At 39.4% G+C, this 15,548-nt stretch overlaps 1 protein-coding gene and 1 long non-coding RNA gene across 7 annotated transcripts in view; one reads left to right on the plus strand and one right to left on the minus strand.

Moving 5' to 3' along the window:
* Positions 1 to 13,916, plus strand: part of LOC116659057 — a 28,033-nt gene extending 14,117 nt beyond the window's left edge. The window contains exons 2-3 of the long non-coding RNA XR_004314349.1: positions 1,878 to 1,893; positions 13,904 to 13,916. This is a non-coding gene — a long non-coding RNA (uncharacterized LOC116659057). The remainder of the gene's footprint in view (positions 1 to 1,877; positions 1,894 to 13,903) is intronic.
* The window catches only part of RAPGEF2 (Rap guanine nucleotide exchange factor 2), a 219,735-nt gene that overhangs the window by 103,669 nt on the left and 100,518 nt on the right, over positions 1 to 15,548 (minus strand). For 4 of the 6 annotated variants that reach the window (XM_032465822.1, XM_032465806.1, XM_032465789.1 and 1 more), the window contains exons 5-7: positions 5,847 to 5,922; positions 3,600 to 3,767; positions 1,213 to 1,230 (exon numbers count right to left, since the gene is read on the minus strand). In XM_032465822.1, coding sequence (XP_032321713.1) covers positions 1,213 to 1,230; positions 3,600 to 3,767; positions 5,847 to 5,922 — 262 coding nt within the window. The remainder of the gene's footprint in view (positions 1 to 1,212; positions 1,231 to 3,599; positions 3,768 to 5,846; positions 5,923 to 15,548) is intronic. The other 2 variants (XM_032465830.1, XM_032465796.1) reach the window with 1 other exon arrangement.

Consider the following 15,548-nt stretch of genomic DNA (forward strand, 5'->3'; position numbering starts at 1 on the left):
GAGTACCTGGTCATTTCTCATATTAAAAAAGAAAAGGATTAGTTACATACTGATGCATCTTTTTTTTTTAAAGTTACTTATTTCTAAAGTATACATTTACCAGATAAAAGCTCAAAACATTGGTGCAATTAAAAAATTTTTATACAACTTTATCGAAATTTTATCAAACTTAAAAACTATCAATATTTTTTAGATTGACCACATTACTGAACAATCTTGCTTCTAAAATACAGTACTGCAATCATGCCACCCGTGGCATTTTAATACTTATTTTCTCGTATAGAACATAAAGTGACTGCCTCATTTTCATTTGAAAGCTTATACAAGTATTTCGTGCTTTCCGACAAGGTTACTGTAATAGCCAAAGACAATACACTGAGGGTGGACTTCTAATGTGAATTAAATTATTCATGGTCTTTTTCCTGGGCAATAAGAAAATACAACCATAACATTTTACTAGCTACTTAACCAATTAGTTTCCAGAAAGAAGTCAATTTTCCTTCCTTGACTCCAAATTCCCTGATAACCCCTAATTTGACCCAAAATTTCCAACGAGTAATACTGAAAATCATAAATTAGTCATGTGCTGGCAGGAAAAAAATGAGCAAAGATATTATCATAGGCCTTGATTAAAATACAGAATGAAATAACAGCATGAAATCTGGTTAAAAATAAAGCTCAAATAAGAAAACACAAGTGCTTTTAAATTATTTCCTGTTAGACCCAGCCTTTATTCTATCTGACTGAAATTGTACCAGTGGTCTCCCAAAATGCACTCACATTGGGATTCCTGAAATTTAAAGCTTTCATCAATAGCCTTTAAAATCTAAGTTTCTGATGGATTTCCCATAAAACTTTCACACAAAAAGCAACTAAAGACAGACAATCTGTCTGTCTTTTTCTCTTCATTTATTTGCAAAGTAGGTGAGTTAAGACCAGTGCTCTGCTTATTCTTACAAAAATATAGGCTGCACTTGTCTTTCTTCAAAGCAAGTAGACAATTTATCCCCAGGTCTACACAAATAAAGCAGCCGGTGCCTCCACCTAACTTGGGGAGAGCTTCAAAGTTTTAAGAGATTTTACTAAATCAGGGCAAAACACAAAAGAACAAGACCAAGCAAAACACATCCATACTACAAGCTCATTAGTTACAATGCAAATTCACAAATAAACGTGGGTTAGCAGTCGGAGACCACACACAAATTACAATACCTGGGATTTAGTGCATTCCTTTGAGCCAAAGTGAAATGAGTGCCATAGAGGAGGAAAGGGAAAGATGAACACTGTCAGACATGCTATAGGACATCTGCCAAAATGAAGACACTGTTTGTTACATCAGGTTAAGAAACGACCACACAGAATGGGCTCCTTGGGTACTGCTGTCCATGGTCCTTAGCCATGCACGCGAAATGCACCTGCAACCACCTGGGGTCACCTGGGCAGTTCAATCATGCGTCTTTCAGACAAACCTGTCCCCCTCGGTCCCTCCTCACGAGGGTTCATTCAAAAAAGAAACAGTTCTGTTTAGAATAAGTAAATGTGCCTTAGGGCTAATGGAGAATAATGATTTTTACTTAACCCTTTTGATCCTGTGGTATCAAATACAAAGCAAAATTCTGTTTTTTTCATGTGTTAAAAATCATGTATTTAGGTAAGATAGTAATTATATAAATATAATTTAAAGACAATCTTCACAAAAAGACAGGATCTGGTACTTTCAGTGATGGCTGTCTTGCGGCCCACCTAAACTCATTTAGTAAAATGGAAGCCAACATGTCACATTTAGAACACTGGTACCTGGCCCACCAAAAAGCGGGTTAAACTTTAAACCCTAGTACTGAATTTTCCCTCGTGAAAGTATCTGTTGACCAGATAAGACGTTTTAAAAAACTTGTTTTTAAATAGTAACCTCGTAACAATTTTTAAAAACTACATATTTAAAAAAAAAATCAGATTAAAAAAAAAGGGAGTCATACGCAGGAGGTGACTGAAGTATTCCACAACAGGGGAAACAAGGGGGTGGGAGAGAGAAATAATTCTAATATGCTCCCCCCCAACTTAAGTGGGACAAATATGACTATAAAACCAAACCGATCAGCGTTAACACTGAAATTTTAGTAACCCACACTGTCGCTAAGTATCTTACTATAAAATCTGATTTGGAAAAGTAATTCCAAAGCACAAGGGGTATTAACAGTATTAGTAGATTGTAGTATTAATGTGGGCAACTATTTTTAATCCATATTTCCTTCTTCCATGATGCTACATCAACACTAAAAATACTACCTTTTTTTAATAGACAATGGTAACAAAAAACCTTTCATGGCTTTTTTTTTTTTTTTTAAATACCCAGTCTCTCCAACAGGCAAACAAAGCTGGCTTTATGAGTAGCGAGAAGAAACCCTTTCCAAACGAGCTCAATGAAATGATTCAACTATGAAATTCATGTTAAATTAAAACTTTTCGTGCATGGGCAGTGAGAAGGGTAGGCAGATAGCTGGTGGTCAAAACTGCATAAATATTCAAGTACAAAGGGCTCTCAGAAACAAAACATATAAAATATATCCCTTAAAGCTACTGGAAATTTAAGTACATAATTTTAAGCCTATATACATTTTCCCATGCATTTTTGCATTTATGTTTATTTGCAAAGAGAAAGAAAAGGCTAGGTAAGAAAAACAAATGTGAAATATAAAATAGTTGTCAATTACCTATCTTTAATTTTTTCACATTCTTATTTTATACTTTTATTCATATTTTTATTTTATTTTAAAATTAATTTCACATCACTCAGTCAACAGAATTACAAGTATAGACAAACCACGTTTAATCTTATTATGTCATATGTAAAACTTCCAGTTCCTCTCTTTTTGAAAAGAGAAATCCTCAAACATATGTGCCACCCTTTTGGATGGGCCACCGGGGGACACGTGCACAATGCACTGAGCAGAGAAGGAGTAAGAAAAACGAGGCTCTCAAACTGACGATACTGGGGTCTCATACACATCACTCATTGTCTGCGCCTTGGTTTCCCCAAACATAAAAAGTAGTCTATTTTCTTGATATTTATGATGTAATTAACAATGAAATGTTTCAGACCGTCTGTAGGTCGGGCTTTTAAGAAGCATCATTTCAAATTACACTCTCGCTTCATTGTATTAAAAACAAAAAAATTTTTAGGTAATAGTCTCACAGTAGTATTAAAAAGCCATGAAAATAAGAAGTAATTTTTAGAGAGCTACATTTGAATAAAAAAACAGGTAGGATACCTGCCCCTGGGAATGGGGAGGAGGCCAAAGTTTTAGATTAAGGCAAGAACCTAAAAATATTCCAGTGACAACGGTACATGCTGACCACAGAGCTGAGCCTCAGAGCACATTTTAAGAGATAAAAAGGCTAAACAATGTCTTTTGATATCTTATTTCAACGTCCCTTAAAACTACTTCTATAATGTGTGTTTCCAGGAAAACTTGCATTTTGGATAAGTATATCACAGAAAGGAATTATGCATCAAAAAAAGAAAACTTATATGTCTTTTCACGAGACTCCCTTCAAGAAACTAAAGATAAATGAAAGTATTGTATACTTGGACAACTTACCGTGTGATAGCCTCTCGGCAAAGGTGGTTTCCCCACAGGGTAAGGGTCCACAGTGTCGATAATTGTTTGTCTTTCGCCTTTCTGGTTGATTTTTCTGAATCTCCTTCGAGACTGTCGATGAGAAGCTTGACGCTGGAAATATTCTTCATTTTCATCCATATAGTCTACCTGAAATAAAATCCCCCAAAATTTCATTGCTTCAAATACAACATCCCATGTTAAGATCAGCTGCAGAATAAAACTTACAGATAGTCCACACTCGTTCATTTTGCAAAGACATTTGTGGACAGGCTATCTCGACAGACTTAAGCCTTTCTGAGCTTCTCCGGAACTAACTGGTTTTGAGTAACTTTTCTTTTATAAAGAAGCATTTTCAGTTCCACTTGGGACAACATGGGTAATTCTTGAATTTCCTGTAGTTTCAAAGGGAAGGACATTTTCAGTAGCCTTTGTGCTGACTTCTTAGTGAAAGCCCTCACAGGATGCATCATCACACATTAGGAAAGCAACTGTCCTTTGTCTTCGCTAAAGTGCAGAGACCCTGATGTAGTTAATCTGAGTGAAAACAGAAAGCAAAAAAACCCCAAATCCGAAATGACTCAAACGTGCCTACGAGTGGAATGACTATGGTGGATTACCTAAGGGTCTCCTCTTCCTACTTTCATTCTATGGATTCAGTTTCTTTTTTCATACATAGTGTTGTTTCAAAAAATAATTTCCTCATTTTCAACATTTAGAAAGTGATGAATGGACGACCAGAGAATAAAAGTTACATCAGGTTAACCCTCGTCCTGCTTACACGACGAAAACGAGCCTGCTCCCCAAGGAGGCACATCTAGACGCCACGACTGTCTGTTCGAGGACTTCTGAGGATCACAAACCCTTCAGAGAAACACGAACCAGCAGTAATGGAGACCAAAACCTTGAGGGACTATCTCCAATGCTTCTCAAGACCTGTTGCTGGAAAGTCCTACGTCTCTGCCTCCACCTTTCCCATCCTGAATCTCTACTCGCCGGCACGCCACTTTCTCTGTTAAGGGTAAAGTCTGTGAGGTTTTACCAGAAGTTTTCACGCGCTCTGATGAGGAAGTTCTCATTTCTGACGAATGCCTCTTCTCCATCATAGGGAAGAAACCTACGTCTCCTCTGAAAATGAACTGCCAGTCATTCCCCAAATACTTCACCAAATGTGAAAGAAAATCCTCTGTCATCATCTATTTTCAGGTGTCATCCATTCACAAAATTTTCCTTCCTAGAGAGACACTGGACAGGGAGCACCAACTGAGGGTCTGTACAGGGCACTCCCTCCCATCTTCTTAGTTTCGTTGCCTTTTTTTTTTTTAAGGGGTAAATATTGCCCTATCTTAACATTGCTTTTATATGAAAAGAAGAATGTGACAGGATTTTTTTTAAAGCATCAATAAAAGTAATTATGTGGCTAACATCTCTTCTAACATTATGGTTTTCTACATACATCTTATCTCAATATACTTTTTAAATCACACAATTCAGGGCAGGAGTATAGCTCAGTGATAGAGGTCCTGGGTTCAATCCCCAGTACCTTTGTTAAATAAAAAAAAAATAACAGTAATAAATAAATAAACCCAACTAACTCCCCCTAAAAAAAAAAAAGAAACAAAACAAAAAAATTTGTAAAGCGGGGGAAGGTACAGCTCAGCGGTAGAGGGCGTGCTTAGCATGCATCAGGTCCTGGGTTCAATCCCCAGCACCTCCATTAAAAAATAAAAATAAAGTACTGTGAAAATAAATAAATTAATTACACAATTCTGTTAAAAAGAGAGTTAAGACTCTCAACAGAGTGCCTAATTAGCATAAAAGTCCCCCAGATTTCTTTCAATTAAAGGAAGTGAACGGGGTTCCTTACGCTAATTGTTGCCTGAGTACATATCACTGTGACTCATTTAAAGTATCTCACTCATTCCAATCAATATCTGGAGGGCTAAAATCCTGCAATTCCAAAATTATCCCCAAACTTCAATGCAATGGCATTATCAGAGATTGATTTATAAAGTTCAAGCACCAAACATTTAGGTACTTGCCCCCTTTAATTTTATCATTTAACTGAATCATATAAATAATTATAACAGTGTGATTATAAACACAAATCCAGAAAGTTACCAAATAAATATATCTAAAGTTATAAAATACACTATTATAAGTAGTTTGTGAAAATGCTTTTATTTCGTAACTTTCTTGAGGGGAAAGTCTCCAAAGAAGCTTTCTTACCACAATCATTTCAGAAGGTTCGAGAACAATGCATTCACAGCCACGCCTAAAGCTTCCTGCAGAACGCTTGCCGAAACTAGAAAGAAGAAAAAAGATGTAAGAAACATAAATTGGGATTTAAGTTAACACTTCAGAAATACAAAAATAAAAAACAAAATAATTACAAAAAACACACACTGAAGAAAGAGAAACTATCTCAAATCACTGTCCACACAGAATGACAGGAAACCATCCAAATTCTGAAATCTCATGAATATTTTTCTGGAAAATTCCAGTATAATGTTTTTGAATTCACAATCTAAGTCATGCAGAATCATTACGAATGTGTTTTGTGTTAGGCTGTTTCAGATCATTCCCAGGTAGATGAAGATTTAGGTTTAGTCTAACAGGGGTGGGAAATGAATCAACGGCAAACTAGAAAAATATCCAAAGAAAGTATAAAATGCATACGATTCTCTTCTACGACTTAACATGTTTATGTTAAACATTTCTTTCACCTAAAAATGTACCTATTTTTCTAAATTTTCAAATCAACTTATTCTAAATAAGTTTAAGGAAAAGGTATCCAAAGGCAGGGCATTTAGCTGCAAAGTGATGTAAGTGGACCTGCATTCTAAAAGCCCCTTTCCTCCTGAAAACTGCACTCGTGACCTGAGGCCCGGCACCGCCGCCCTGTCTGGGCAGGCCCCCACCCGCTGGGCAGGCTGACTCCCTCTGACGCGCTGTGTGCCAGCCAGAGCCATGGCGAGTCCTTAGCCGTCCTGGCTTGTTCTGCTAATGCCCGCCCCACCCCTGCCCATTCACTGCTCCAAAAACCCTCCCTTCCCTCCAGCCAACACTTTAGGAAGCATTTTCCATAACCTATCTTTGAGAAAAATATGAGGGAACACCTCTTCCGGGGAACTATTTTATTGAGGATGTTCCCCCAAGTCAGTTAGGCATCTGAGTGACTCCTATGGAAATTCCTGCTTCTCATAACTCTCTTTGTGCGTGGTGGTGCACAATGGTTCACATATTAGAACCCAACTTTGGTTACAAAAAAAAAAAAGAAAAGAAAAGAAAAAAATCAGTAAAATGAAGAAAACAGGAAAAGTCAACATTCTCACTGTATCAATTTGGAACCTCCAGCAGACCCACCCGACAATGGTCTAAACTGTACTCGTTTGCAAAGTCATTAGGTTCAACCAGGCCCTCACTTAAGTCATTTCCTGCTCCATAATGCTATTTCTATGAAAATCAAAAGAACCATACTTAGCATATCTGAAAAATCCTTTAAAAAATATTTATATATACATTCATGCATACATATTTTCAAAGGATACATATTAAAGGGCTTTTTTAAAGTGGAAAAAAATTTGCCAAGAAAATATAATAATCCTATCTTCTTTGTCATGGTACTTCACATGCAATTAAAATGACCTAGGTTTTTAAATATTCTCTTGGTTTACAATTAAATACCATTAAAATACAGAAAATCTTCCACACACACAGAATTTGGCTTCCAGTTCTGGATACTGCCTAATTGTAATTTAATTTTTTACAATGAAGCTTATAATTTACTGAAACACTATAAACTAAGAAATAATCTCAGTGTGTTAGTAAAATATATAGCAGGTTTCATGTCATCATTGCCCATTTAATCCTGTTATAGGACTAGGTAAAAAATATATAGTGTATGTTTAAGATTTATTGCTAAATAATATAGCATTAAAATCTAAAGAAAATCATATGACTTTAAGTTTTTCCTATTTTACTAAATTACAGAGCCAAACAAGTTTTATAAACATAATAATCAAATGACTTCCTTTTTTTTTAATTTCATGTAGTAAAAACAAGTGTTTGGAGTGCATACAATGTTCATATAACACTTAATAAAAAGTACAAAGCTGCTAGAATTGAGTTGCTTACAAATTTAGCAACAAAAGTACTAACATCCATCCACATGAATAAACTATATGTATTTATTTATTTTATGTCTAATTTCTACACCAGTGACTCCCTACTTCAGAATTAAGGCTATAAATCTTACCAATTAGCCATTGGTTCAACTTTACAGCTAAGAAGATAGTCACATACTTAGTTGCACTAACACTATTCCTTTAAGGATGAAAAGTTTGCATCCCCTGAGACGTGCCACGAAAATATATCTGAGTCTTGTGTGTCATGAGCTGCACTGGCACCTGGTGAAACTCTCTTTGAAGCCACGAAAGACTCAAGTTCTCTGACCATCACACAGATGTGAAGCACAGGAGAAATAACAGACTCTCGTCAGACTGAGTCTTTGAACACACTGAGGGGAAAAGGCCAATGCCCACAGAACACACTCTAGCAAGAGAGAATAAATTATTTCATCTATCCAAAAAAGCTAGTTTCAAACATAACCAAGAATCCAGAAGGAAAGAGAGGCCTCAAAATAGCCAAAGCGCAGGTGAATGCATATGCTGGACCTGGTGACAAGGCCTCACAGGTCCAGCCCACAGATGACTTACTCTTAGCTTATAAACAGGGAGGTGCGGTGGGATAGCTCAGAGGTTAGAGCACATGCTTAGCATGCACGAGGTCATGGGTTCAATCCCCAATACCTCCACTTAAAAAACAACAACAACAACAACAAAACCTTACAAACTAGGAGTTTATAAGGTAGGGATGGACGGAGAGTAATGGGAAATGTCAGCTAGAAATTCATCAAGTCCACAAAATATTTCTACTAACTGAGTCTTTGAAACGATAAATATATAAGCAGAAGTAAGTAAGCATCATTATTTTTATCAAGTTTTAAAAAAAACCCTTGACCAAGTTCTATATAAATAAACTGTTTTAAGAATAGAGTCCTGGAAAATAAGTATAGAGATAAAAAAGGAAACCAGACAGAGACATGCAGGAGATAAGATGCCCCGCAGATGATATTACGATCAATTCTTTTAACTATTTTAGATAATTTAGTAGCAAAACACAGAGAGGTATCTTCAGGTTTGCAAATGACAGAGATGTTTGGACAGTAAAGCACAAAACAAAGCCAGTAAGAATACAGTACAAGACATTTCATAAAGTTTTATGCACGTTCAAAAGAGCAGCAGAGGACCCAGTCTGCACAAGGAAGTACCCTATGTGAAAAGGGATCAAACGCACAGTGTGTAATATGATGGTGAACAACACAGGGTTCTCGTATTTTAGTTTAAAGTCAAATGAAAACCATAAGTCTTTATCAGCACAGCAAACAACAAATAACAAAGACACACCTCAAAACGATGGACACACTAGGAAGAAATGAGGAATGAAAACTACTATACACACCCTTACAGCAAACCACGTGAGTCTGTCATAAAGCACTGCCCTAGAAAAGTTTCTAGGGGGGAAAATACAGCACTCAAAAGTTTCCAACAAAAAATTTAAGGGAATCCAAAGGGTTTTCTGTAAGGCCAGAGCAGAAATAAAAAGAACACTTCAATCTTATTAATAGCAGCTGGATGTTGATAACGTTTAAATTCCTAAAGTCAGGATTTAAGAAAATTTCAAAATTATACAGATTAAATAAGAACTTGGGTAACTTAAAAAGTACACCTACAATCCTTGAGGGTTTTAAGAAAAGTCAGAAATAGAGACTGTTCCAAAGCCTTCTGACTCAATTCTCCTCCAAATGTTCCTTGATGCCACTGTCAGAAATGGACAATTAGTCCTATCAAGGCATTCTTTTTTGTAACTAAGTCTTATAAGGGACATCCCAAAGTGATCTATAGATTCAATGTCGTCCCTATCAAAATCCCCCTCAAAATATTTTTTGCAGAAATGGAGAAACCAATCTTCACCTTCATACAGAATTGCAAGGGACCCTAAGTAGCCAAAAGCAACACAGTTGGAGGACTCACACTTTTGATTTCAAAACTTACTACAAAGCTGCGGTCATCAAATCAGTGTGGTACTGGCTTAACGACAGACACTTACAGACCAATGAAATAAAACCGAAAGCCCAGAAATAAACCCATATACCTATGGCTAACTGAATTTTGACAAAGGTGTTAAGCTCATTCAGTGGGGGAAGAACACATACACTTTAACACATACACTGAGACAACTGTATCTCCAAATGAGAAAGAATGAAGTTAGACCCCTACTTCTCAGCACATAGAAAATGTAACTGGAAATGGATCACTGACTTAATAAAAAAGCCATAAACATTTAAAACTCTTAGGAAAAAAACAAATAAACAAAATTTTAAAACCCAGATATAAATCTTCAGTACCTTGGATTTGACAATGGACTCTTAGCTAGGACACCGGAAGTGTAAACAGCAAAAGGAAAAACAAACTGAATGCCATCAAAATTAAAACCTTTGGTGCATCAAAGGACATTATTGAGAAACTGAAAAGACAGACCACAGAAGAGGAGAAAATCTTTGCAAAGCACATGTCTGAGAAGGGTTTAACATCCAGGATGCATAAAGAACGCCCACAAGTCAACAACAAAGAGACAATCCAATTAAAAAATAGGCAGAGGACTGTAACTTCTTCCTCCAAAGAAGATACACAAATGGCTAATAAGCACATGAAAAGCCACTCAGCATCCTTAGTTACAGAGAAGAGTTAAGTCAAAACCACAAGATACCACTTCACACCTGAGCCTAGATGTGAATGAGCTACGGGGGGTGGGGGTGGGGGGGTGCAAATAAAAAAAAGTAGCAAGTGTTTTAGAGGGTCTAGAGAACTTGGAATCCTCATATTTTGCTGTCGGGAACATACAAGGGTGCGGTCACTGTGGAAAACAGTTTGGCACTTCCTCAAGAAGTTAAATACAGAATATATGACCCAGCAATTGCACCCCTGGATAAATACCCCAAAGTACTGAAAACATGGACCCAACCAAATGGGTATTTGCACACCATGTTCACTGAGTCATTATCTGCAATAGCCAAAGGGTGGAAACAACAGCGTCCATCAACAGATGGAGAAGCAAAATGTGAGATATACGTACAATGGAATACGATTCAGCTACAAAAAGGACTGAATTTCTGATATGCGCTATAACGTGGCTAAGCCTTGAGTGCGTTATGCAAAATGCAGCAGCCAGGTACAAAGTGAGAAATACTGTAAGAGGCCACTTAAACGAAACATCTGGAACAGGGAAATTTACAGAAAGGAGACCTGGGGTTACCAGGGGTTAGAGGAATGCCTAACGGTTACAAAGTTTGTTTGGGGCCATGGAACTTAAGTTTTGGAAATAGGTAGTGGTGATGGCTGTACAAGTGTGGTTGTAATTAACGCCACTACACTTTAAATGGTTAAAAAGTCATATTTTATGTTGTATAATAAATTAAAATATATATATTTATGTTATTTATACACACACACACACCCCTCCTACAGACACACATATGCATCTCCACAATTTTTCTTAAAGGTACTATAAACGACTTTTCAAGAGAATTTTTGTTAGTTTCAGTGGCTCTGAGTTTTTTGGCAAAATTCAAGACTCGAATCAGAAAAGCAGTAACTCTACTTTGACCAAACAACAACCAGCCTTAGGGACAAAGAAGAGTTGAGTTTGATGACTGAACTGTACCACTGGTTAACCTGGAACCAATCTCTTTCTACAGTAATTTAGCAATGAAGTGATAGTGCCTGCGGGTCAAAGAACTAGAAGACAGGCAGGAGTGGTCAACAAACGCTGAAGAAATATTGTAAACCAGTTTTGAAGAGTCAGTTATACCGACATTTTCCTTTCACCCGGCATTATCCCATTTTTAGTTTATCCCTGGCTGTAAGATAGAGGGTCTCCCACTGTGTCTCCACATATTCATGGGGAGGGAGAGACAGACAGAGACAGACACACACACGCGCAACTCTGCTCCCCACTCCTCTTCCAGATAACTTGCCGGACGCACACGACAGAACCAGGGTAAGCTGTGCGATCAACCCAGAGCTCATAAGGAACTCATGAAATAGAAAATGCTTTCAAATCGCTTGTATTCTACAGAAGGTGAGTGCACAGAGGCCGTGATAACAGGCAGGATCGTGAGCCCTGTGACGTTCATAAACAGAAGGTCACATTTGCTCTCTAAATGCAACTCAGAAACAAAATGGACTTCTTGAACATCAGCATTGAGGAAAAAAACAGGAAATCGTACAGTACAGGGTCTCTCGGCCTTCCTTCCTTCAGTCTCACACCTGAAATTCTGCCACAGTCCAATGCGCTCCACCAAAGGTCCTCAGCCATCTCTAGCGGGTGACCGTAGCACGTCTGACGCACGCCGTCCGACTGCCCCGGAGAACTGTCCCTCCGGTTCAGTCTGAGTCTCCGAAGGGAACAAGCCGAGCCGCCCTCCCTGATGGGGCGGGCGGGATGCCCACGACCACAGGTGGACGCCACAACGCGGGGCCGGCCCTGGGGCGCAGCACTGACCCCGCCCCTTCTCTCGCCTCCCTCAGCAGCCGTCTCCACACTCGGCCACACACGCGCTCCGGTCCCCGGTGAGCTCGACGCGCAAGGACGGACCTCCGGACCCGCTCGGGGACGTCCCCACGGAGCATCCCACACCCCCGCGGGGCGCGAGCCGGCGACGGGCGGCCCCGGGCTGCGCTGACAGGTGGGTTCTCACTCACTGGCCCGCGGAGTGAAAAAGACACCATCAGCTTTTGTCATTCACAAGGCAATTCCAATTCAGCAGAATTACAAATGGACATCAGAAGCTCGAGGGCTACCCTGGAACTGGCGCAGATTTGAATGTCAAATCTATAAAAACCGAGCCTCTGCAGGCAGCTGCTGTCAGAACGTCAACTACTAGAACATCTGCTTCTTTGAAACGGCACTCACGACACTACATACCAAGATAAACAAAGATATTTTTAAAATTTAAACTCCTTCATTTTTAAAGGGACATAGATGATTTTTTAACTTTTGGATTTAAATGTTTTAAAAAGTAACTCCGTCTTCTGATACTTTTGGTCATTCTAGGTACACACACATTTGTGTCTAAGACACAAATATTAACACATATATAACAACTATCTTTCAAAACAAAGATACAGCTAACAATTATCAATGAGACTTGGTCTGAATATTTAAAAACCTGTTAGCCCTTTCTATACTTGACGCCAGCCTTTCACAAAAGGCCATAAAGTTAGAAAGAGATAGGGAGAAATGGAGAATATGGTATTTGTTTTTTAAAAATGCTGATAAGTCTTCTGACACTACACAGTGTGAACATTTAATTGCTATAGTCCATTTAAATCCTTCTAAATTGTTCTGAAAAGGCACAGTGGATAGCTTGGCTTCCAACTATTAACGCCATGTAATTTCAGAATGTCCTTATAATCTCTCATGAAACAAACAAAGGTGACAACTAAAAGTGATGCAGGCTCACTTTGGGTCAATCTATTTAAAAACAAAAAAGAGCTAACCTCACAGCCAATGGTAGATGAAAAGGCCACCTGCAGCTAACAAGCAGATTTATTCCTAAATAAATTTATTCCCTCGGGAAAACTAATGTAGGAATGGCTGCTCCGAAAACTAGCAATCCTGACTTTCATTCCCGTCAAAGTAGGTTTTTGTACAGAACAAGTCAGAAATTGAGAATTACAAAATTGTTCCTAAAACTGAAATAAAGTTCCCTATTTTTAGTGGCGCAAAACAGAATGGCTTGACAGTACCAAAAACATGCACACAAAAAATTACTAACGGTAGTCTTCTACATTAATGTAAAATAGAGAAAGACTTTAGTAGCCTGATAAACTTTCTTTCAAGTTCAAGGCTCACCACAAGCAAGAACCAACATCTGCAAACGTGAAGTCTTACCTAGTTTCCACAAGCGCCCACAGGCTGTGACTCACCGGGCAGGGCGCTGCAGGCGCTCCCTGAGATGAGCCCCCCCTGCCCTGCGTGTCTGTGGCCACATTTTCCCACCCAAGCTGAGTCAAGAGCACTTCCTACCGGTGTGAGTTTCCAGGAAAGGCCGTCGCCGAGCACAGAGGCCTCCTCTCCCAGTGTCCCTAACCTTGCCCTTTGTCCGGGCCTCCACATTCTTGGTGGACGTCAGAACTGCCCAGTGGAATGCAATGCCTCAGTGTTGGAATGTAAACTTTTTCATGTCAGCCTTTACCCAGCAGTCAGACTGATTATACTGGCGGGCGATCCCAGCTTACAAAATGATTAACATTTTAATACCCCAAGACACCAGTGTTTCATATCTTTATTTGGAGGAAATGATCAGCAGTTACTGAAAGGTGCTCTCCTCCCTAAAAAAAATCTAAGTAAATGACTGGGCTGATGCTCCTAAGCCAAGACCAGTGGATTTGTTTAGGACTTATAAAAAATATCCACCCGACACTGTCTCTAGACAGCAGAACAGAGGTTAACACAAAGGAAAAACACTTGGAACAAGTCACTGCTGTTGTCCTCAATCCCATGGTCAAAAATCAGTAGAATACATAGGAATAAATTTTAAGGGAAGAGGAAAGTGGTTTGAAAGACACCATAAAAATGCATTTCATTTTTTTTTTTTTTTTTACTATTTTGTCCTCACTCATTAGTTTAACAAACAAAAAGGAACAGCTACTTAAAAACATAAGTGGTGGGAGGGAGGGTGTAGCTCAGTGGTAGAGAGTGTGCTCAGCATGCATGAGATCCTGGGTTCAATCCCCAGTACCTCCACTAAAAATAATAAATAAATAACCCTAATTACCTCCCCCTCAAAAATAAAAATGAACAACTAATTAAATAATTATTAAAAATCCATATACACATCAAGTAGTCATATAAGCTGTGTGTGTGTGTGAATTACAAGCCATCCCTGAGCACAGCCTGGAGTAGACTCAGTTCGAAGTAACCATGTGGGACAACTAACCACGTGGCCTGTTTCACCAGCATCACCCTGCACAGATGAACTGAGTCTGCTCCTCCAAACAGCAAGTCTCAGCACTTAACCTCTGCTCCCAAACACAGAGTGCAGGCAAGAAATGACAGGCGAACATCTCTGAGCTGTGTCCCCCTACTTCATTCCTCAGTAGCCTGCTATCTGTTTGACTACAGAGAAGCCCTAAACGTTGGATATTTCTGCCCTTAACATTTCAATTCCTTTAAAAAAGAATCTAACCTGCACTGTCCTCAGTCTCTCTGCAGCACCAGGTCCAGCCTTGGCCCTGCCCTCTCCCCAGGAACCCCCCTCCCCAGGACCCCCTCTTCCCTAGGACCGCCCCCTCCTCAGGAACCCCCCCTCCCCAGGGGTGCCCCCTCCCCAGGACCCTACTCCTGGTGTGGAGGCCAAATTCCTCCCGCCTCCTGATTTCCTGCTTCGAAGGCCCTTCGTGTGGCCACATTTCCGCATACCAGCCCGGTGACCTCAGCAGCGGCTTGACAGCAGCCCTTGATCGATCCCTGGGAACTCATCACCCACTCTCCCTCCTAAGTCAAGGGCAGGAGGGAAATCGGCAGTGTCGGCTCCCCTCCCAGTCTCCGAGGTCAAATGCTCAGATGTGCCCAGCCACGCAGTTTCGTTAGTAAAACATGCCTGAGCTGAGCCCCACACGGCTCTCCAGCACAGGGATGCCCAACTGTATACCTGGCTTGAAGGATGATTGTGGGAAAGACTAGCATAGATTTAAATCGAAACAAAGTGGGAAAAGTTGAAAGAGGCGACTTTGGCTCTTATTTTCCCGCCAAGAGAAACAAGGCGCTCTTACCTCGGCTATGTGGGGTGAAGAGGGCAAGCAG

Source organism: Camelus ferus, chromosome 2 (genome assembly GCF_009834535.1).
Source record: "Camelus ferus isolate YT-003-E chromosome 2, BCGSAC_Cfer_1.0, whole genome shotgun sequence".
Lineage (NCBI taxonomy): Eukaryota > Metazoa > Chordata > Mammalia > Artiodactyla > Camelidae > Camelus > Camelus ferus.